A 26,393-nucleotide genomic window follows, 5' to 3' on the forward strand; every position below is an offset into this window, starting at 1 on the left:
CCTAAATATTAAACATAAGTTTGATAAATTTGAATGATCTAAATATTCTGCTATGGTCAGGAAACTAAGCATTACTTACAAAATACTTTTAATTTTTGTGACAACACATAAATTCCACTCTGAAACTTAAAAAAAACGCATTTTAATATGACATTGAACATATACCTTGAGAAAATGCTTTAAAACTATTTTGAATAAAGAACGGAAATGTAGGCAACACCTACTTTCCAAAAAAAAAAAAGAAAAAAAAAAAAAAAAAAAGAAAAAAGAAAAAAAAAAGAAAAAAGAAAAAAAGAGAGAATTCAACAACTACTGATTTTTGTCTCCAATGGCGAATAATATATTACTTGAATACTCAAATTTAGTACAAGCTATCATTCGTATCATAACACAAAAAAGAAGATTATTTGTTATATGTACATAATTATTTTTTGGTATTCAGCTGGACTATATTATAATATAGATGAATTGTAGAACTTCAAATGCTTTACCAAATATTTACAAGCCAGTATTGCTTCGGATATTTTACTTTAATCTAGTTTAAGATAGTAGTATAGATTCATTCTTTCCTAATTAAATAATTGTTCTGAGGTATTTACCATGATCCAGAGCCAGAAAAAAAAACATTAGCTGCACACTTCACACATGAGATATCAAATTAATTGCGTTTTATGTTTCGGTAAATTAAGTTCGGAAGCTGAATCTCGAGGTAATAATTTTCCCGTTCCTATGATATACGGTTCGATTTTAAAAAATACCAAACTTACCGTAGAATAACAAACAGAAACAATGGAAAAAAATCATAACGAAACGTTTCCAATGAACGCCGTTTTAAATATATTTGCACAATTTGAAAGTAAACTATCTTCATTTTATCGATTGCATTCTTTCTTTGTTCGATGACCTTAACCTTAACTGGCATTTAGCCGCAATTAACATATAGGAAATACTGTATGTTTCTGTTTTTGTTACGTTATTTTAAAGTGCCTATTAATTTTTCAAATGATTTCAATTCGATCATTTTGCACGATGTGATTCCAATTGTAAAATAGATTCAAATCAAAACATTTAATTTAAGTATTCGGTAAAGAATATAAATCAGAATAGCTTTCATCTATCATCCTGCTCCATAATATAAATCAATGAAACAACATAATTAAGATCAAACAGTGATTACATGTACACTCCATGCGTAGAATGAGACGAGAAATCACCATTTCAGATACAGTGCTAGAGCAAAGTTACATCGTATTTGAACCTTTCTAATACTTAATCTACCAACACAAGACATGTCAGTGTGTCGAAAGGCCAGGAAATGCATTTGGTAATGAAATGTTTTCTCGTAAATAGGATTTGTTGCTAATTGTGTTTATTACATGTTAAATTCGGACACTTGAATCACATTCAAGTAATGAAAACAACAACTAAAAAGGGTTACGATGCAAAAATAATTGTTTGGTTTAGAAATTGTTACAAAAAACTGAACACGATAAGGCTTTTATTCATCCTTCACATCATATTACCGAGGTAAAGATTTCAGGACCTGTCCAACTTGCCATTTAGCGATACTTAACAGTTACAAATCTCTGATAGAACTTGACAGATAAGCGTCACATTAGTAATGAGTCAGTATATATTTGATCCTTAACAAACTAAAAGATACTGAGTTGATTAGTAAATATAGTTTTAGTTGAGATCTCTTTGTCATATTCGGCGTTTCCAATATCTTCAAATTCAGTCAGCCGTTTGTGCAAATGTACTCGTCGATCTTGTACGGCATCAACCTTAGCATATACATTTTTAAGTTCAATTTGTTTTAGATATCTTCTTCCCTAATCTATCAAAGAAATTATAAAGGAAGAAATATGGATGTCTTCTACACATATTCTCTTTATTTCAAAGTGAAAACGTTACGTAACTAACATAATTCAATTGATTATAATTGTCGAAATAATGTTGTATTATTTAAACTCGTTTAGAATTGATCAAGTCAATGTTAATGAATTTATTTTCGAATTTATGTTGATTGAACGAGATAATTTTTGTCTAGAAAATCAATAAATTGCTTATATGGTATTGTTGTTGATCTTCAACGGGAATGAATTTAAACAATATTAATTTTGTTGAAGTTACAATTAAAATGTTTATCAAATGTTAAGATATATAATACAATTATCTTAAAAAGGTTATTAGTGTAATAATGTTGGACTTTAACTGTGATTAAGATGATAATTCAAAGATGTTATAAATTAGAGGTAAAATAACAAGAATAACAAGATTATACGAATTAAAGGTTGAAAGTAATATTGTGATGACAATATTTATACCACAGAAAAAAAAATGAATTAAGGAATAATAATGTCATATAATGATGAAAGTTGCTTGTAATAGTTATTAAGTTATAATCTCAATACAGAAACTGTAAAATCAAATGAAATATAGAGAGAGAACAATTGTAAGACAATACAGAAGAAATTTTACCTTGATAGGTAACATTCATTTCCAAATCCACAGACCGTACATGGTGAATCTAGACTGGGGTTCATGTTTTTAACTGAGATAATGACAACTTAGTCACTATTTTAATACATTGTTGCGCATTCTTTATTCAGAGACATTCCAGAATTAATTGAAAGTATTAATAATTGTTATTTTATGGGGAAAGGATGAGATAGATTTGTGTTGACCACATTACTATAAGGGGAAACTGATATTGAAGAGTAACCATGGTATTAATTCTGACCATTAATTACACATTCTCTATTTTCATTCATGTTTAGTTATAATTCTTATTAACCAAAATGATAATAAAATAAAACAATGAAATGGGAATTCATAAAGATAAAAGCGTCGTTGTAAACTAGAATCTGGATGAAGGACAGAATATTACTATTCTAGTTTATTGCTATAATAACCATCAAGTTGTATTAGTTCAGATTGGTCCGACATATGGGCAACGCAGATAAATACATACCTTCAGATGTTCAATGATCAATTCGTAAATCATATCACCATTAAAAGTTGTAGTAAATCGAAAAGAAGTTAATTAATACCTCAAACTTTCTGTGATATCATGAAACATCAAATCAAAATAGTTGCATATTTTTCTATTAGTTCAAATTCACAACTTTCTTTTCATTTTTCTACCTCGAAAAAACAGAATAACTCGGTGTGTTATAATCATTTTTTGTTCGAAGACCAGAAACAACCTTGGTATACTTTGGGAATAGTAATAGCAATATGTATGAAATGTTTATACCATAGCCATATAAAATCATAGCCAAATATAACATCTTGAATACTACATGTAATAGTTTTGTCTTTGGATATTGGTAATTGTCTTTTTGTATGATATGTTTCTCAGTGTTTTGAGCTTTTGCTTTGTTTCAAACTGATGTTTTACATGATTGGCTAATTTTTTTTCTCAAAAGATTAAAGTCAATGCAAAGCATGACGACAGTCTAGACGTGTAAGAATAGCATTCATGACACTACTTTCTGCCTAGTGTCAGTGGTGACTTGAAAAATAAAAAAGACATAAAACCAGAAAACAAAATATCAATAGGGTAATGATGCAACCCGAGATAACCAGAAGTATCAATAGAGTAATGATGATACATGGTCAACAGATTGAACAGAATGATGTATCAGTATTGCTTGTATATATGTTCTGGTCTGTGAAGATATACGATGATTTGTCTACAATTGGTTTGTTAATAATCATTATATGTCAATAAAGAGGATTGCCAGACTGACAGTTTGATAATTAGAAATTTCTGTGCTGAAACTAGACGAAAGAAGGATAACTCAAACTTACAGAAGTGTTATTGCCTAAATTTTGACTTTCTAACTTTCAATTTAGCAAATACAAATTCTAACTACGTGGATTGAGAATATACATTAGCTATTTAGAATATTACCTATACGTGGTACATTATAGTACAGAATGCTGACCGATAAAATATATCATGCGTGTTATTTACTTCACAAAATATATAATTTGTGTTTTAATTATGTCAAAAATTGTACTAAACGAAACATAAAGATGTGAAACAATAATTTTAAAATAATAATGGGCGATTCTTTAATATTTTAAATCCATAATTTGTATGTGATCTTTCTATTTACACTTGTGGTAATTCAAGAATGTGTTGCTGATATATCTGCTTGATCTGTTCATTTTATTTTCGATGATTGTTAGTTTAACTCAATTGTGAATTTAAAGAATTGTGAATTTAAAGAAACAGTAAGCTGTATAGCTTTGCATCTCAACTAAATAAATATATTAAGGATATATAATGTTGAAGTTTTTCAATGCTTTAGGCCAGTCAACATGCGACGGACCACGCCCATTCTGGTCAATCACATTATTTGCACTGATATAATGTTCCTTTGTTTTACATTGTATTCTCTTCTATTAAGTGACAGAAAACTACTTGTGTGTTTTGCATTACTTTTTATTTTAGGTGGTTTACGTCAATAAAAACGTACAACTATTTTTTCCTCCTCGGGAGGTTATAATGCCATTTTTGTTTATTAATGATATAGTTCGTCACAAAATACAATCGTGGGATTATTAAATAGCAGAAATTCTGCTATTGATATACTACTGAAAATAATTATCTATTTTTCTTTATTTATATTCTGGTTAGAAACTTGCCGATATGATTACATAACAAAATTATGATGAGATAAACAGATAAAGGGGTAATAAATAACTTTCTTGTAACAAAGCAATTCAAGAATACTACAAAATATGCATACTTAAAGAAATCAATACGTAGTAAGTTTGAGTGCACTTTATTTGTATTAGGTTAGCCAAGGCCACGCTTTGTTTTTTTTTAAAGGACATTTGTAAAGGAAATAAATGTCACTTTCAGTATTCATTTGTAACAGTATATAGTGTTAAAGCATAAATGGGATTTCTGGATTTATTTGACAACTTGTAATTTCATACTGGTTATTCTTTCACATTTATTACGATAGAAAAAAGAATATCGACATCACAAAGTTCAATAACAAAATTGTAAATTTCTTTTTTAATTGTCGAAACCAGACCTTTTCATTTGCTCTATTTCAACTAAATCTATCACATGAAAACAAATAGATGGTTAAGTTATTTACTGTAAATGCAATCCTTGTTGTCATCTCATGTAATTTTGTTATCGAAGTGATTGTACAATTTTAAGTGAAATAAAGTAAATTGACATAATAATCAAAACGAAACTAAATTCCATGTATTGACCGTGTCTTTAATGTAGCTACATTAGAATGAACCTTAAAATTTCAGTACAATTATTTACAAATACAGTGGAACCTTTGTAAATCGAACCATGAGTAATCCAAAACCCTCTCTAAATCAAACACTTTTTAAAAGTCCCGCTTTATCAATTTAAATGTATTTGGAACCTTGAAAGACCAAACACTTTATTCGCTATACCTATTCTTGTTATACTTGTCTAAACTGAATATATGTTTAGGTTCAAATGAGGTCGGTTTAGACAGGTTTCACTGTACATGTAATAAAAATAAATGCTTAATTGAGATGCATTATGTTCCTCCGTATTGCAAGCATAATCAAAGGTTTAGTATGCAATTTTATTCGGGTTAGTTAATTCAATAGATTATTGAAAAATTTGCCTTTTTATTGAACAAGAAATATATCTGGTAGAACCATATTCATTTTAAAACGATTAGTAGCCTAATATACATTGTCGACAATTCATTTTGTAGTATTGAATCAAATCTACGAAATGTTCGAAACGTTTATTTTAAGTGAAGTAAAAGAAACAAATCACTAAACTTTGAACCAAAATTTAAATGGCATGCTAGATGGAATACGAGATGCTTTGTATTATATCAATTGTAGTCACGATGGAATTTAATAGAACTTAGAAAATACTGTTACACGTAACACATGTTTTTGAAACTTGAAAACTTGATTAACATGAAGTTGCTAGATATACCACACAAAACAGAAAGTATATATAGGACAGCTGCCAAAATCGCTTATGTCCTATTAATGAAAAGCACCATACAAAATTTGAAATCAATCCATCCATTGAAAAAAAAATTAAAAATCGGGCGAATGGAATATTTGACTGAAAGAATTGCTTACAAACGACTGGACGGATAATATAATATTCACTAAAGCCATCTTCTAAATAGATCTAAGATAACGTAAAGGTAGTTCTATGAATCATCTTCACCTGTTGCTTAGATCAAATTAAAGTATACTCATTTTACAGACCATTTACTCAAATTACGCAACACCTCTTGAAGATACATGATATAATTTTCATTATTTAAAAACCACTTATTGAAAGTTGAACAACCGATACGTTTGATTATTTCGTTATATTAGTAAAGATTCAAAATGATGTTTCCCACTCTCTTCCTAATACTAACACCTAAAATGCCTTTGAATTTTCATACATGTAAATCTAAAGTATATGATATACAGCTGGTTGGCTGACTATATATTATAGGAGAAGGTAAAAATCAAACCAAAATTCAGAATTGTTTGAGAAATAAATTCCTTTATGCAAAAAGCCCCGATTGTTCAATTTCATTGTTAACTTAAATCAAACCTTGTTGATCACCATTTACTTTCACATTGTCAAAAGTGACCCTGGTTGTTACAATTGACTCGTGTTTTTAAATTGTGAACCCCATTGATTATATTGCTATCAATCGATATAGCGGGGAAGTATTGACTAAGATCTAAATATCGGATATCAATATATTTTATAGTGACTGAAATATTAATATATTACATTTCTTGTTTGCTTTGTATTTGTCTATTTTAACTGACGAGCAACGATGCTCTTAGTCGTTTTATCGCTGTAAAGCAAAGATGTCAATGAATTTTGTTGTGATGGTGCAGAAAATGACAATTTGGCAATTCGATCTTTTCATCCTGTAGCTATATATTTGAACCCTACCCCGTTTGGTAGAAGTCAAAACGAGCTTTCTGCACAAGTTAATTTGGTTCTAGGCGCATAAATGAAGGTTAACAATTAAATTTTTTTTAAAAAGCAAAGGAATAAATATATCTTACTGAATGATTAAAAGAGTAATAAGAAATCTAAATAATATGGGACAAGCATTGCCTAAATCAGCGAGCACCATGAGCTTTACAGCACATGTGCCGTCTGTGCGAGACTTTAAAATCATAATGGACATAACAACGAGGAGGGGGTCGACCCGGATGAGAAAGTTTGCTTGGCAAGTGCAATATTTTTATTTATATTTAACCAGCAAGCAAAAATCAATATTTCTATTTGAAAATCTGTCCTGTTGGAGAACGGGGGGATTCAATAAATGAATAACTTGAACAATTTTTTCCCCAAAATTCTACCCCATACCCCCTTTCCCCACGCTCTCAAAATGACCAATAACTTTATAGCACTTCGCAATACTTTACATTTTTTTAAACTTAAAGGGCATCTCTAGCAACATCCATTTCAGTTTTGGCCTGTCAGATCAATCTGTACAGATACCGGAAATATTGCAGTTCTCCACGGAATATTTTACAAATATCATGTGACGTAAACAAAATTCAAACGACAGTTGCAAATTCCAAACAAAAAAAATGATTGCCTTTCCTATCTTAGAAAAGCTATGCTTCGATTTGGATAAAACAATCGGAGTTATATATTTTTCCAAGGCGGGTTAGGTTCTTGACAACAGCAACAGTGGAAAAGCGGAGATACACGTATGTACATCCACGTATTTCCCGAAGTTTTTTATAAACATAACATTCACTTCTTTAAATAAGTAAAACAAATTATAAAAAAAGATTTGAAAACTATCAGAAACGATGAATCTATTTTTACTGAAGCGTAATCTTAACCTATATTTTTTTATTTGTTTGATTAAAGGAAATGATGCATTTTCTCCGTAAGGACAGTCACTTTTTGTTACTTCCGGGACATGACTTTTTTTCTTTAGTAAATTGGGGAACCTTAAGGAAATTTAGAAAGTAAACGTAATAACCGTAGATCTCACACCGCTTCGCGGCGCTCGCTAATATATACCAAGGATAATGACTAGACAGGGGAAACTGATACACACGAGAAAGAACATGAAATAACCAAAACTAACACATTCAAAGAAACAAAAGTAAATGAGCGACTGAAATTCTACTTAAAACTGTGTATAGGACCACAGGTGCACCGCTAAAGTAAGGTTCCACTGCTTTTCTAGAAGAAAACATCTAGTTGCCCGTAAAATGTCACGGTGAAGAAATCTATTGTTATAATGATTCAATAGACTTAACAGGAAACAAATATATTCTTTGTTTAGAATTTTGTTTGTAAGCACTCATTTTCTTCAAAAACAAGTATACATTGACATGGTACAAAATAAGCATCACATTGCATATGAAATCCTGCTGCGTAAAGTAATATCGTCTCAAGGAAACATTCCAAAAATAAATATTTAATTCTAAGTATTTTGTTGCAACTACAGAACCTGGATACTGTTTTTCCTTATAGCTATTTCAGTGCTTTGTACTATTATACTAGCCTTTCCTTTTATGGCTTACATAACGGGAAAAACTGATTTGATTACTGTTGTCCCGCTATGATCTCCTATTTCAATCTAATCTAATTAGAGGAGTTTGTTACAAGACTGTTAAGTGCTCCATTGCTGGCGGTTTATATCACAATTCCATTGGTAATATAAATGATTTGCCGGCACAAGACTCTTGGAAATATTGATATTGGTGATTTATTGGTGTGTTATATTAGATATGTGTTATTGGTTTAATTGATTTGATCTTTAAGATATTTTTAATTCTAGATTACAAACGCAGCGTTATTATTTGTTGAAATTTTAGCGTAGTGCAAAAAAAAAACAAAACAAAACAAAACAAAACAAAAAAACACAAAAAAAGAAAAAAAGAAAAAAAAAAAAGAAAAAAAACATTGTTACAAAATTCCAATACATTACGTACTCACTTTATATTTCATATGTTACAAGTTCAAATTGTGGTCGAAATTCTGTTGATAAGAATCTGTCTCTTTTTTGTTTTGTGTTGATCTATATTTAATGTATGCGCCAAAAATAAAAGGTTTATGTTTTGATTGATAAGTGGACATCAATTAAGTGTTTCAATGACATTTAATTGCAAATACTACACATTAAGCAAAAGCTAAATTTGTGGTGTCTTGAAAAGATCAAGTTTAATCGTCAGATATAACCTACAACGAGCAACATAGTGGATGCCATGCCAGAACTTCAAACCCTTCCGGAGCACTTAAACAAGTATTTATACAGAAACGTATAAGGGCCCTCTTTTTTATTACTACTTTTCAAATTGTCGACTTTAATCTTGAAATTATCAACATTAAACTGGAAAATTCCAACTTTAATCTTGGAATTATCAACTTTAACCTTGGAATTTCCAGCTTTAAACTTGGAATTATCAACAATTATCTTGGAATTTCAAATGAGCGTCGGACCAATGAGTGTCGGACTATCGATGTTACCCATAACATCATCAAACCGGAACAAAAATCAAACTCGTCATGATAAAACTATTAATCTCATCAACATCTTCACGACGAAAACAAGCGCGAAAAAGTTTTGCCGGTAATCATACTTCATTTCTTTTTAAAGCAGAATTACCCAATGGCACGCATATTTTAATATGTTTTAAGTTATCAATATTTTTACGGGCGATTTATGATTTTTTGCCTATTCTTTCTATTACTAGATCAAGGACAACCCCCTCCCCCGGTCAATTGTTCCTCCCATTACAATCCTGGATCCACCCCTGAATATGAAGGTATGGTTGAATCGTCATGATAATCAGTTATCCAGTGATAACGGAAACCTTTGCATAATTATATAGTACTGGAAACCCAGATAACATCATAAGTCCGACGCTCATTGGTTCGATACTCATAAGTCCGACACTCATTCCTTCGACACTAATTGAAAGTTCCAAGATTAATGTTGATAATTCCAAAATTAAAATTGATACTTCCAAGCCTAATGTTGATGATTCCAAGATTAAAAGACGACATTTTGGGAAAAAAATAAAAAAGGATGGCCCTAATAAGCTTTCCGTAATTCGTTTTGATTTGCGCGTTTTTTTCCTGTGTCGTAATTTTGGTGATCCAGGCTTTCTTTTTGCCGAAAGATTTTCATCTTTTGTACCTTCATTATAACATATTTACATATGAAAATAGTACTTTGGTTAAAATATATTTTTGGTTGCGTCTTGTTGAGTTGCTTGTTTCCAATTGTGCCTGACCTTTTACAGTATGTCAGCTTTTTAGATGTCCACGGTTTTTCTTAATCAAAATAGAGGTAATTTTTTAGTTTTTATTACTACATATTTTTTTATTTAAGTAAATAGAAGCTCATTAATACGTCATACATTCAGTTTTTGTGTTTGACTTTGCCATTAAGAATTAAAAAAAGCCATTAAAAAGAAAATTGTATAACAAGAAGCAGAGAAATATCAAAGAATCAATATTTAGCAAATGTTTTATATTTATATTTCATAATATATTAAGATCCATACTAACTGATAATCGATACACTCCATATGTTTGGTGATTGTCTAATACTTAAATAAAACCTTAATTCGTGGAAGAACTCATCTTGATTTGACCTAATTTTCGACATGAAATAAGTACATATTGCACCTATCTAAAATATTCAAGGTTTATATGATGATTTTGATGTTACATTGACGAAATGTCAAATAATATTATTTGTAAATGGTTCCTTGTTTATCGTCTGCCCGTCCAGTCTTTGGATTGGGTAACTTCATATCATTATGCCATAGTGGCAATGAATTATAATCAAGTCTGTCCGTCTATTCAATTGTAGTCTTTTCCCTAATTTTGAACGTCACTCTTGTATCTTTCACGTTTTCATAAGGCACCGACATTTTTATACTGAGGAAAGTGGGGGGAGGGATTATGTTGAAAAAGAATATTCCCGATTTGAGCAGAAAAAAATGTTTTACTCAGACATGGACAAAAAAAATGGGTTTCAATATTTCCCCAATTACTTAACAATTTGGACTTTCACATATTTAAAAAAAAAAACTCCGGCAACTGCTGAAAAATATTATCATTTTCGCGATAGTGAGAACATTTTTTTCTACTTCAACATAAAATATTATATAAGCTTTCCTACCAAATGGTGTATATATTTAGCAGGTGCTTAGATGCTTAGGTATGTCAGAGTTCGAATGGATGATTAATACGCCACCATTGCCCGTGAGACAGGCTTTTGGACCAAAATTATAAGCAAATACGTCTTATACTCTGCCTAAAAAGTTTAATTACTGATATCAACATCTTATTGAAAAAATTAGGTTTTTGACAAACAGATAATAGTTGATTGATGTTCACAATGCCCACAACCAAAAATAAATTATTTGTTTTACACTTGAACATGATGCACCTTCCCGAAAAAGTTTAAAAAATTTTGAAACTCGTGACTTGGATTTACATAGTTTTTATAGTATTAAGTTCTTTTTTTCACTTATTTATTGTTCATATCTTCTATACTGTTTTGACTTCATTTTTACGATTTTGACCGGCGGCAATTGTATGGAACCATTGCAGTGGTTTCAAACTTTCCAGGGTTCACCCTGATATTGCCATGTATACAGACTTTTCCTTGGATTATTCCTTTTAACTACTGCCTAGTTTTATCATTTTTTTAATTTGTTATTACCCTTCATTTGTAGATTGCTTGTTTATTAGAATTTCTTATCCTTATGGTTTTTGGCACAACGACTTTGACTAAAATTAAGTAGTCATTTTGTATCTAGAGAACATATAGAAATAAAATGCTTTTTGCATCTTTTCTTGTGCTTTGGACAAATTTTGCAATAATATATACAAATTCTAGAAACAAACTGTTTAGGGTAGAAGGAGTCACAAAGGAAGAAGTACTCATTTGTGGACTATGCGCACGCTAATTGTAGTTATATTCAGTACATTATTGCCTGATAATCTGATTTCTTGGTCTTTAAAAGATATTTACTGTAAAAAGTTTTATTGATCGTGGGATGGCAATTTTCGCGGTTTTAGTGGGAAAGGCAAACCGCGAAATTTGGTTTCTGGCAAAATGTAAATTCCTCATTGATTTTTAAATTGAATATTTTTATACCATGAATCCAAGAACCTACAAACAAGTGAATTATCCCGAATCCACAAAAATTGGTATCCACGAATAAAAGTACAGTATTCACAGTATCCACCAAGTCTAATCGTATACAAATGGAACTCCCATTTTGTATGAGTTCAAAAAGGCTGAATAATTTCTATTGAGATATCAAAACTTGACCTTTTAAGTGGTACAAGATATAAAGGTCAAATATGAAATGTAAATTCCTTTCATTTTTATCTGCCTAATGATGTAATCCTTGAGTCTTTGATCAATAATCAGACATGTGCCGTTTTAATGACGTTATGAACATGAATCTTATACAACAAACCTATACTCCCAGGATATCGGCAGGTGCGTGCTAGTTCTACATTCCAGTTGGTTTAATGACATGTATACATTTCGGCTAAACAAGTACACATAACTCTTGACCTTTCTCTTTGTACGAAGGCAAATTGCAATTTAAACAACTTTTACAATTTCCCATGGATGTAAGCAAAACAAACTTATGGATTTATTACTCAAGTGTTATAATACAAAACACTACTCATCTGAATTTAGTGAAAAACACATATAGAAAAACAAAAAAGAAAAATTAGCATATATGACTAAAACAATTGAACTCAGGTATCTCTACTTCACGCTAAATTTATTACGTTTCATTTGGTGAAAAAATTGACACGTTTAACACCTATGTGTTAAGTAAAACAAATATTCGTGTTCAAATGAATGTAATTAACTTATACAAAACACATATTATTTTAATCAACTAATTATCGCATTAAAGTTTCAATCGGAAGCACGTCGTGAAACGACGCCTACAGTTTTGTACCAAGAATCATCGCTTTATCATGTTAAATCTCATCAGTTTATAAAATTCTGAAGTTAACATTTCTATGCTTGCTGCCTCGTCCCAATTTGCATCTCCTATTTGTACCCTGTTGAGATTTAATCAAACAGAAACACGTCAATCGCATGAAAAATGAGACTCTGATTAAACAAAATCAACATTTTAAATGAATAACATCATTAAACCCACTTCAGTTACTCTATAATATGTGATGTTTACTGGACTACTGCGACGTACACTTTATTACGACGTTTAATTGGTTGGATGGTAGAAGAGAAATTGGCAGTAAAATCAGATGTAATCCTTCTGAAAATAACATGCTCAAAATCCTGTTAAAGTTTTTTATTGATTTTCAATTGTGTTAACCCAAGTAATTTTTCTGTTGTCTCGGTATCATTATAGATGCTGTCTGTAATTGTCAAAGTAAGATTGTTGTTTTTTTAAGTTTCTTCTAAAATTATAACAAATATTTGAGATGTTGTGTTTGACAGACAGAATTTGAAAAATGGTATCTCACTGTTTTGATCTTTATATTAAAGGAAAATTATGAATCATACATTTTAAAACGCTAACCATTTTAAACGTTACTCGTTAATGCTTCCGCTAGGTTTCATCTGTGTTTGGTCGCTTATAAATTGATCTTTCAGATGCATATATGAGAATATGGTTTTGGAGGTCAAAAGTTTACTATTCTTTTGTTGAGTTGTAACATGTGACATTGTTCAGGGAATACCACAAATAGTGCTTAATGTTCTGTTATTGAACCTGATTGTCAAATCTTTCTGTATGTAGAACATCTGTATTTGACTAAATGTCTTGAATGTTCCAAAGACGTGTTGTAAGTTTTAGACATTGGTTTTCTTATGTTATTATAAATTTAGAGAAATCGTTTACAAAAGGGACGGTTCCATGTTTATGCAATGTTTTATTATTCCAAGTATAGGAAGAATATATAATTTATTGTTTTACGCATTTGTTGTTACTTCATTATTATACATCTTTTTTTATTTACGTATGAATATGCGGTTATATCTAAAAACCAACTTACTGTGAAAGTAATATTGTTCGTGGGGTGGCAATTTTCATAGTTTTCGTGGGTAGGGCAAACCGCAAAATTTTGTATCAAACGGAATGGAAATTTCTCATTGATTTATATGTTATAAATATTTATATATAATGTATATTTAAATCACCTGCTAAATATAAAATATGTTTTCAAAATGATGGAATTTTTTATCGACAACATATTTGTTCGGTGTAATGGACGCATTTTAAGAAGAAACAGTCGGTATTCCAATGGGAACAAATTGTGCTCCTCTCTTGCTGATCTATTCCTTCGCTCTTATGAGACTGACTTCATAGTTAATCTGATTCGAAAGAAAAAAAAACATCGTTTGGCTAGATCTCGATTTCCGCTATATAGATGAAGTATAATTGTTAAACTAACCTAGTTTCGGGGATTTGAAACATCGCATATACCCCAAAGAACTTGAGATAAGGGATACTACAGACATGTGAAGTCAGCCTCATATCTTGACCTTCACATTGAGATGAATGGTAAAGGAAAACTATTGACCAAACTTTACAACAAACGTGATGATTTTTCATTCAGAATTGTCAACTTTCCTCTCATCTATGGCAACATCCCTTCAGCACCTGCGTATGGAGTTTTCATATCACAACTCATAAATTATGTCAGAGCTTGCCATAAAACACAGACTTTTGGTATAGCGCTAGACTTCTTACAATTAGGCTCCTGGAACAGGGTTATGTTGCTACAAGATTGAAGTCATTACTACGGAAGTTTTATGGTTGTCATCATGAACTAGTGGATTGTTACTGTGTATCCATCTGCACCATGAAAACTGGTTTGTTCAACGTGTCATAGTTTCCCTTTCCTCTTTCGTCTACTCGGACTTGACTTTTTATGAACAAATCGGCGGATGTTTGTAAAAGAGCAAAAAACTCGGTGCACCTGGTCCATGCTCCAGCTTTTAGTCCGAGATGCACATTTAATTTTGTTACTTTGTATGTATTATTTTAATTAATTTATGTTCTTTGTTGTGTTCTTCTGTTTTCCATGTCTGGTCTTTGTCCCTTGTTTATTGTTTAAACCATGAATTCAAGAACCCACAAACAAGTAAATCATCTCGAATCCAAAAAATAGTACCCACGAATAAAAGTACATTCACAGCATCTATAATTTATATACTAAGTTTCATTTTGAATAGTGAATGCTTTTTCCAAGCGGTCCCGAATAGCGCACTTGGTAATAGCTTGAATCGTCTCCAATTTTCAAAGTTCTATTTGCATCGATTGGTAATAGAATACGATTGTCTGTTGATGTGGGGTTGTTGTCAATATTGTTCGAGCAAAAACAAAAAAGCAAACAAAAAAGAACAACAAAAGCAAAAACAAAAATAAACAAAATCAAATGACATTAGAAGGATATTTACTTGTAAACACAACTCTTTGAAAGAATACAGTTGAATAAGATAATTATGTGAAAGATATTTTGATACCGTATACATAGTAACATTTCGCTTGTCTGATTTCGACCTTTAAGTTGGCATATGTTTTAGATTCGCTAAAGTTCAACATGACTTGATGATGTTCTCATATCTTATTGAATCCTAATTTACTATTCTTTCTAAAACTACGTCTGTCCTACAGAATAGTCTGGTTATTATCTAATATTTCTGAAAATTTACCAATGTGTTTGTAATGTTATAAGAAATGAAACTAACGAAAACAAAGACCGATTTACGAAAGTCTGCCGAAAAGGTGCATAGGCCTATGTCTGGCATCATTTAACTCAATAGTATTTTTATTTGGGAATTAAATACATACAAAGTTGTGGAAAAGAATTTATCTTACATGGTTGGGTTCACAGGATTGTGTGAATATTTGGCCAATACCATACCTTATCAGTAGTTTGAGTCATAAATAGAAATAGTAACCACATAATCACTTTTACAATAGACAATTTGTCTTCACAAATATTATACTAGTCTGGTTTAAGTCACTCTTTGCCACAGAAGACGTTTTGCTCTCTGATTTTATACTGATAAAGAAACTAACAATTAAATTTAGATACTGAAGTAGCATGATACCATGCAATATCGTTCTAAAGGATTAATTTGTACCCGTCTTTTACAAGTGAGTATTTTATGGGTGCTAGTCAAATGGCTACGCTTAAGACTGCAAAAAGAAATATTGCTCGATGCGACGATGTTTGATAAATTGTAAGCCATAATTCTTAGTTCTTCAATTCTACATTTGAACAAGTAATGTTATTTAAATCGTTTGGATACTGAGAAATGGGTTTCTTCATAATGTATCTTCCTTTTGTAAACGAAATCAATAATATTTCATTACATTTGCTATTAAGGGGTCAATTATATGAAGTCTTTTAAGCCTGAGAATGGGAAAAAACTTTTCCTAGTAATCAATTGATCCTATTTTATTATGCTTGGTGAATAATATGTTTCCTAGATACATACACTTTGTACAATTATACCAATGGTTGTTGGTGTCATGATTTTGTATTTTTCCAGTTATTATTTTGGATAACATATCCTAATATCGTGTCTAGGTGAAGACATGTACAACTGCTCCTTTTCGAAATTAACAAATATACAGCCTTATCAGTTTCATATTGTTGTTTATGGAATCGAGTGCGTACAATCTTTTAACCTGCAAATTATGAATTCCCAAACCCGGAAAACATTATATTGGAAAAAGACTTTTGTTTTAATTGACAAAATTCTATATATTATATAGTTTTTTTAATTTTTTATTTGTTACAACTCAATTTTGCTTACTCGATATAACTTGGAATGAGTCATAAGCAAACACAGTAATCTCATAGAACTATCGGACGTACTTCAGATATGACCAGCTATATCCATATTGATTCAGAAACACATCAGGTGTTTAGATCAGGTGGATGTCAGTTTATCTCAATGCTAATATCATAAGGATTAAAACATGGCAAATACTACACTATTGTGGTTTCTAAAATATGTGTAACTAACAAAATTAATGAGCTCCTAGTTAATTCTAGGAGTTAAGATACATTATTGCTTGCAAAAAATCTATTTATTATGTAAAATTGACCACAAATACTATTCTCAGAGAAAAAAACATATCAACTCAGCTGGAATATGTGAATTCTAAATAATATGTCAGTATTGTGTACCAATAAGCCTTTGGAATTTACAAACTATTAATAAAAGGTTTGCCAATATTTTTGCTGTCTTTTTTTAGACCGACCAACTGAAATAGGGTTCTATAAGGTCAGTCAAAATCTAGGACATTAACTGTTAGGAATATTGCATTAAAGATGTTAAGAATGTAATAAATATGTTCCTGAAAATTTTGCAACATGCTTCTTTATACAGTATTCTATATATGTGCATGTTCCCTTTCTTCACAAAACATGTTACTACAGCCACATTTGCTAACAACAGATATGTAAACATCAAATTTCAATATAAATGTACAGATTTACCAGAACAGATTTTTGTTAGAAAATGCAAACATACTGTAGCCTAGATATCTAGTGCAGTACACCTTTGCAATAATTTGTGACAAAGTTGAATGGAATTTTGCTTTCTTATGTTTATTAGTGTTGGTACTTAGCTGGACCATGACATATAACATCTAGCTTAAACTGCATAATACATGTTGTCACTTCTGTTGTTATTATTATATAGAATTTATAGAACATTTTATTCTAAGTTTGACTTATGCTTATGAGTAAAATACATATAAAGATGCATTTAATAATGTGTCAGCACCAATTTATGTATTATTAAAACTATGTATGAAAACATTTCATTAAGGAATATCCTAGATATTAACTTAAGCTGAACCTTAAATAAGACAAATGGAAGAAAGCCTGTTATGTCTTTACGACTGATACTTTACAGATATTGGTTCCTCGATTTCAAGGTAAACATACATAAGATTTGGATTGTAATGTGTGTCGTGAACTAAGTCTCCTTCCTGAAATGAAAATCATTTTCACATCAGTTTTATTTCTCCACTGATCTGTCATTCAACTGCGGTATTACTGACCACACTCATGAATTATACATACTTCCCGTATTAATTCTTATTTAGCATAAAGAACCATACTATCAAATAGTATTTTTCCGATATAGTTTAAGGTAACACTTTCATGAATAATTACGTGGTAATATATTGAGGTTTGATGAACTTTTAGCGCTAAAATGAAATATTTTTCGGAAGTTATACACTGCTTGTTGTCAGTATAGCTACTATGTTTTAATGACAAATAACAGGGAACATTTCATTGAGACATTTTATTAATGTTTCAACTAATATGAAATTCACGGAAATGCATACGTGACAAGCTGTGATATTTGCAGCCATGGAAATTAAATTCTAAGAACTAGTTATCCGTAGTGATGATGTATACCTGGCGTGTCAAATTCATTGGTAAATGTATATGCCAAGAATAGCAATGAAAAACACCCTGGAACGCGTATTACAAACCTCTAAAGTGTTTGCAAAAAGGGTCAAAAGCAACAAATTTTAAGTATCTAAACAGGTAGATCTGTTCTACCCTCTCTACCTCAAGTGCATGAAATATCTACCATAGAAAGTTTAACCATAATTATTCAAACTGGTCTACACTTACATCAGTCTTTTTGTCAATACATTTAATGATTTCAAAACTGTGATGCTCTGACTATAGCAAAAGTGTAAATGAAAGTGTTTTACTATATAGAACTATGCTAGGCAGTAGACAGTGTATTGAAGAATATAGATACCACTATTGTTATTACTGGATCAAAGTTACTGGAAAGCTGAGAATGTAGTATATATACACAGGATCATGGTCTGTTTATGTTCCTTACAAATATCAATGTCAAAAGCAGCCAAAACATATCACACCTGCTCCTTTGATTAAAATATATAAATGCTGAATAATAAAGCGTTCGGTCTTACATGTTTTGTCTATCTAAACATTCAAGTTAAAATAGTTGAACGAATGAACTCTTCCTAAACATTTAATTAGTACAGGAGTAATCAAGGGAACCTAGATAATAGGATTATGAAGTTTAACTGTTGCAATCACTATTCATTATATAGTAAATATATTTTTTTTCGTTATCCATTGCATGAGACAGTTGTGTAGAATGTTTTTTTTAATGTACTTTTAAAAATTAATACATCTTTCACAGATATTACACCAGACAAGTCCAAAAACATGATTAGATGAAACATTCAAAACATTATAACCATAATAAAAGTATACATGAAAAATAACGTTAAATAAGGCGCAGGTAGGAAAATAAAATGTTGAAAAAAGTTTAACGTGTACAATAGGTACAATGTATAGCAAGATAAACCAATCTCTTGGTATTTTTTCAATTAATGGGTAGGTTCTTCAAGTTCATGAAGATCGTAGAAATGCTCTTATGACCTTTTGATAAATATTTGAAGCAATACAATTAGACCTAGAACTATGAATCTTAACAGCTTATAGTTCTGCACTGCTTGTGTCATTTATCTAAAGATTTATAGAAAATCTTGATGAATTGTTTTAATCTCCGGATTTCGATTGGTTTGTCCTTTATCAACTGTTTACAGTGCAATATGGAGCACGTACGTAAATATTTTAAATGATTTAGCAATGTGTTCAATAAGAATAAGTTAAGATAAAATCTTAAGTTAATAGAATATGTATTGTGTGTAACTTTGTGGTGAATGACTAGCAGTGTGTGGCATAGATATAGAAAATGAGGAATGGCGGATATGGATGGTAATTTTTGTAAATGTTACTTATCCTGATGTTCTATGAACGTCGCACCTGTCACAAAGAACTCGACTCTTTCTTTTTAAAAATAAATAAACTAACATTCTACCGATTCAGATATTTCATATGAGCGAATAAAGTACCTGCAATAACATATTTGTATGCCATGTGTCATTTCAGCATCTATGAAAGGGAAAACAGAGAAGCAGATACAAAACAAAGCCGCAACCGAAAAATCAAACCTCATTAATACATGTACATTATGTTGACAAAGTCGAACATTTTACATAGATAATATATCGTAATACTCAATATGTATTGACTCTCACACTCTTTAAGTGTGAGATATATAAAAACCACACACCTTATAAAAAGGGAAACAAAAAAAAAAAAACAAACAAACAAACAATCAAACAAACAAACAAACAAACCAAAAAAAAAAAAAAGAAGACTGCTAATTTACAAATTTTGTGACCTGACCTTCCTTTTAATATGTAATCTACTTCCTCTATATGCATGAAATGAGCTGTACAACAACGGCGATGAGGATAAAGGTTCCGTTCGTGTAAGATATTGACAGCTGCTGTGAGTTCCATCAAATAACTGCGAATTATTACAATATTGTAATGCAAATTAATGCAAAGAGGTGTTTAAGGAAGCAATATTCTTATCTCGCATGCCTTTTCAAACCGTTTCAAATATCAAATGATGCGACAAATGTTAACATAAAAGACTCTTGTAACATCCTTGATAGTTAGTGCTTTTTGTTTTCTTTCCTTGCCAGAAATGTGAATATTTGCTTAGAAGGAATTGATTGCAATACTGTGCTCCGCCACAATCATTCAGAAATTGGTTATGTGACTCCAATAATACTTCAGAACATTTCTGAGGTTTTCATTGACGGTTTTATCATTTTTACAGTTCACACACACACACACACACACACACACACACACACACACACACACACACACACACACACACACACACACACACACACACACACACACACACATATATTCGTTTACCTAAGACTAATATTTTTTTTATTTTTTGCCTTCACATTTAGCATGACAAAGAATAGCTATCGTATGACTAATTTAAGCAATTATAAAAGTCTTTTCTTGCAAAAAATCTACGAACGAGACTCAGTGCAACAGTATAGTGTATACATTTCCTTAGTCCTATACGATTAATTCCTACTCTTGCAGATAAAGTTTAAAGGTTTATATCAAAACTTACTATTTCAACTCTTACGTATTTAATCTTCTATTAGATTGTGAGCAGAATTGAGTATAAGATGCATTCGTTATAAACTGCTTCATCAATTACAAAATGTATATATTTCTAACATAGTTTTCGATTGAAGGTAAAACGAGAATTCAAATGCATCCCAATTCAGTTTGTATTAACAAGAAATGTTTCACAATCAAGGTAATACATCATCAGAAATAGCTTATAAAGTATGTGAAGCTTTGGACCTCAATTCTTATGTAATGTTAAGATAAAAAAAATATAGTTTATCAAACACTGCATTACATACTATTTAATAATATAGAGGTTATGTTTGCAAGTAATCGAATGATTCAACCTTCGCATTTCAATGTAAAGAAAACACTTTCTAATTAACACTCATCAAGGCGATTTATATGCTAGTAATCCTGTTTTCAAATGTTTATATCGATATACGTGTAATTGGTTGCAGTTCATAAATGCATTCAATTTTTAAGGTTAAGTTTTTTTTCAAAATTCATTGTTACGGATGAGTGTATTCATGTTACACAACAGTCATAGTATGTCGGCCTTCAAATGCTTGCAAATACACAATTGATTCTAAACATTACAAAACTGTGTATAAAACAAATACCCGTCATAACACCGAATGATAAAAAATAACATTACACCAAAAAAAAAAAAAAAAAAAACACAAAAAAAACACAATAAAATAAAAATAAAAATATAAAAATAATAAAATAAAAATAAAAATTATAAAATTATAAAATAAAAATAAAAATTTAAAAATAATAAAATAAAAAAAAATAAGTAAATAAAATGATAAAAAAATATAAGAATAATAATCTAAGGCAATACTCACAAACTAAAATCTTCAGGATCTTCCATGTCGGCCAGCAACAGGTGATGGCTCACCTTTAGAGAAGACATTGTCACCATTACAGTCTATACTCTGTCATGGTTACTTAACACTCTGTAGATACGCATCGTTCATAATACATCAAACAAAAGTTCATCATTATTAAATCATTTTTTAGCTCATTCATCCATTTCAATTAAATATAAAATGTATTGTCTATCGGCAAATCATGGAGTTATTCTTTGAAAGATTGAAATTCCTGCAAAATGTTATACATACTTCCTATTCTGTTTTGATGTACATGAAAGAAAAGCTGTATATCGGGTTATCAACAAAAACTCTAAAAATATTTCCTAAATTACCACAATTTATCCGCATATTAGAAATTAATGTAAACAAAAAATCAGAAACTATCGCCTCCAATAAAGCCAGTGTGTAATTAACTAGTGAATACCTTTCTGTGACGTGCTATTGGTATGATCATCACTAAGTAGCATAAAAGAGGGTCTACTGATCAATATAGCTCGTCCCTCCATCTGGCGTCAAACATCACTATAGTTTCAATGTTTAACTATGCTCTTGAAATATCATAATCAAAATTTACTGTTTGATTAGCCTCTTCAAGAAAGAAATATTTCAAAAATTTGTACCATGACATTTTTCATTACAACAAACATGATTACTTCCCCCGAGTAGCAATGATACTTGTTGTTTCTTCAAAAAAAAATGTGGAAAAAAAGCGATACAAAGAAAATGAGGTATTCAAATAAGGGTAATAATTATTCTTTATTAACTGTTTAGTAATTGTACGAAAATGGCACTCGCAGCTCTATACTGCTACTTTATTGTAAATACGCCAATTATACACATTAGAATTCAGTATATGTACAATGAGAAATTTTTATTGAATTGTTTCATTGGCATTTCATGGAAATCATATTACGATCCTCAGGATAGAATGCAGAGTATTTGTTGTGTAGATAATTAATATACAGTGCTAGTTTATACTTGGTTGATGGATAGATAAACATTTAAGGTAATGCCAATGAACTTCATGAAATTACAACAAAACTGTAAAATGTCTTGAAAGAAAATTAAAGGAATATATATAGAGCAGAATAATACCCGATCTTCAATTATAATATCTTATTTTTATTGCACATATTAATTTTTTTTACACATTAATTACTTTTAAAAATTACAATATACAAAAAAGTCTTTTTCGCTGTTTTTAATCTGAAATAAACAACCATTGTCAACATTTGTATGGACGGAGCGTCAGTGACGCCCTATTTATGTAGAATGTAAGAGAACCATGAATGACTAAAAAAGTATTCTGACGTAGGTGACGAAATTTGTCGACACGGAAGTAGACAATTGGGCAAGTGTGGAGGCGATGTTACGTCTTTTAATACGAGATTAAGCTTCTTCGACTATAGATATAGCCTACAATCATTTTTTTAAGAATATTGTTCTAATAGATTATGTATAGTCGTGCCAATGGAATGTGTAAAATAAAAAGTGTCGTAAAAATATCTGTGATTGAAAAGTAACTACTTTTAAATATGCAAGTGTAAAGGTGTGATTAATTTCAAATGAATGATAAAATATTTGGGCAAGTCAACTTCTCTTCCTATAGGGTAACAATCCATTGCTATACAATACGACCCCTCCTACTTCCTATATGCATTAGGCTGAACATGATATCAACCGGTATTTGTCAACTTGATTTAATAGCAAAAACAAAACTTTTTTTATATTATATGTCGGCCATAGCACCCCTGTCACACTGCCATTTAAGAGAAATGATCGTGAACAGATCGATAATGTATATCATATATATCATGTATTAATTGCAGCTTGATAATGTTATTTGTAAATAAATGTTATTTATTCGATAATTTCAGAAAACACAGCTTTTACAAATAAATGAAAGAGTAATCAAGGGAACCAAGGTTATAGCGGGAATGTAATCCAGGGACAAAAACCAGACATGGAAAAGAGACATATACAACAAAGAACATATAGTCACTAAAATATACATACAAAGTAACAAAACCAAATGAGCAACTCGGACTCCACTAAAAACTGGGAGTCTGGACCAGGTGCACCGGTAGGGTAAGCGTTCTCTGCTTTTCTAGAAACACCCACCGAGTTGCTCATAAAAAGTCAAGTCCGGGGTAGACAAACGAGGAAAGGAAAACTATGAACCGTTTAATAAATCAGTTTTCATGTAGCTGATGGATACACCATAACGATCCACGAGTTCATGATGACGACCATAAAACTTCTGTAGTGATGCCTTCAATCTTGTAGCAACATAACCCTGTTCCAGAAGCCTAATTGTTAGAGTTCTGGTGCGATACAAAAAGTCTGCGTAGTTTCGGCAAGCTCTGGCATAACGTATGAGTTGTGATATGGGCACTCCATACGCAGGTGCTGAAGGGATGTTGCCACAGATGAAAGGAAAGTTGACAATTTTGAATGAAAAGTCATCACGTGTGTCGTAAAGTTTGGTCGATAGTTTTCCTTTACCATCGATTTCTAAGTGTAGGTCAAAATATGAGGGTGACTTCACAGTGTCTGTAGTATCCTTTTGGGTAGATGCCATGTATCAAATCCCAGAAAATAGGATTGTTTAAGGAGAATACATCATCTATATAGCGGATACTGAGATTAAAAGATCTAGTTAACGATATTCTTTCTTTCGGATCAGATCAGCTATAAAGTCAGCCTCATAAGGGGAAGGAAAATGTCAGCAAGTAAAGGGGCACAATTTGTTCCCATTGGAATGCCGACCGTTTGTTGAAAAAAACACGTCCACCACACGGGAGAAATCTGTTGTCGATTAAAAGTTTCAGCATTTTGTAAACATCTTCCTCTGTATATTTGGAAGATGATTTGGAATTATTTCTTACAAAGTATGAGGAATCTCTACTACGAACTATATATTTGTATCTAGGTGTACCATCTTTTTTGGAAAAACAACGATGTATAATGTTTTTAAGTCGGGGTTTTACCTGAGTATGCATGGGGAATAGAAGTATACAGTGTTGAAAAATCGTAGGTTTTAATGCTATTATATTCAGAAAATAGTCTTGAACTGTTTTTCTCCAAAAGATCTTTCGAATTTTTTAAGATCCACATTGAATTAATACCACTACGGGAGTAACAAGTATTGTAGGACTGTAGACCCTCTTTGACAGTTGTGAGTATAGAAGTTAAAAGTTTTGAAAGAGGTTTGGTGGTACATTTTGCAGATCCAGCTATGAAACGTTGTTTGTATGGATTCTTGTGGAGTTTAGGATCCAGTACATAGACGGTAAATCACAATCATCGTCCTTGGCAGAGATACCAGAAGAGGATAGCACAGATTTATGGTTTGTTTTCCACAATCTCTTCTTTTGAGAGTGTGGTAGCAATTTAGGTTTTCTCACTGCTATTATGTTCAGCGTCTACCTCTGATAATAAACATTGGATGTAAAAGGTTTTGCAGACAAAAACAATGTTGTTTGGGGCTTTGTCTGCTGGTACGACAACATATTTGTCATGTATAGTAGACAATGTTTTTGCTACATCGGGATCTTTGAAAACCGATGTAGCTTTGGCACTCATTGACCTACTTAAAACTTTCATTTGTTTTAAAATTAAAGACCTCAGAGCCTTTAACCACTCTGACAGAGAATCAATGTCTTCTTCTTCTCGTTTTATCCGTTTTCTTGCATAGTCCTCGACGGCATTCATAAGAACTTCAAAGTTATAATTCCAATTTATGGAGGGTGATTCACGGTACTTGGGACCTTTAGAAAGGATATTACGCAGAGATTCTTTTTCGATGTTGGTTAAATCTCCTGTAACGACGTGACCAGAAGGACCATATTTGAATGGAGAGTTTTTGCAAGAACAGTCAAGTGGTTTAGCCTTGAAGACCTCAATCGTGAGGTTCTGCAATAGCAGTTTTTGTTGGTAAGGTTTTTGTGATGGAGGGTGTTAGACAAATTAATTGCATCTATACCTTAGTTGACAAACGGTAGTGGAAGAAATGATCGTTTTTCTTCATCTTGATTTTTCACACAAACTGGTTTAAAGAGTCTGTGGAAACCAATATCCAAAATGATGGCAACAAGTCTGTATAATGATGAGGTGGGGTCAGAAACAGGTTTGTTTGGTAAAGGGAGTGTAGTAAAGTGAGAGGTATAGAATAAAGTTTGGTTCTAATGTGATGAAGTCCAAGAGGTCTTTGTATGAAAGGAAGGAGGCCATCTATGGCGACATCATGTAACTTAGGTGAGGTATAGTGGCGATGGCCATAACTTCTTTCCCGTTTTGGATTTTTGTCAAATAAATTCATCACATTTATGCTATTGTTATACTGGCTTGAAAGGTTTCCTATACTTCTGATGTTGTCATTGCATCCGTAAGGTATTGCAGTACCTAGTCTGCGTATCCAGTACTTCTCTCTTTCCCTACGATAGTTTTTACTTAGAACGGGACTGTTCGTAGGATGGTAAATTTTTTATG

At 31.2% G+C, this 26,393-nt stretch overlaps 1 protein-coding gene across 3 annotated transcripts in view; it reads right to left on the reverse strand.

Moving 5' to 3' along the window:
* The window catches only part of LOC148618759 (short transient receptor potential channel 7-like), a 51,976-nt gene extending 29,620 nt beyond the window's left edge, over positions 1-22,356 (reverse strand). For all 3 annotated transcript variants that reach the window (XM_088577941.1, XM_088577943.1, XM_088577940.1), the window contains exon 1: positions 21,876-22,356. In XM_088577941.1, the coding sequence (XP_088434067.1) occupies positions 21,876-21,952 (77 nt within the window). In that variant the 5' untranslated portion in view covers positions 21,953-22,356. The remainder of the gene's footprint in view (positions 1-21,875) is intronic.
* Positions 22,357-26,393: the final 4,037 nt, after the last annotated feature.

Source organism: Perna viridis, chromosome 4 (assembly GCF_037379345.1).
Source record: "Perna viridis isolate PV_CMFRI_1.1 ecotype Kerala chromosome 4, ASM3737934v1, whole genome shotgun sequence".
Taxonomy (NCBI): Eukaryota; Metazoa; Mollusca; class Bivalvia; order Mytilida; family Mytilidae; genus Perna; species Perna viridis.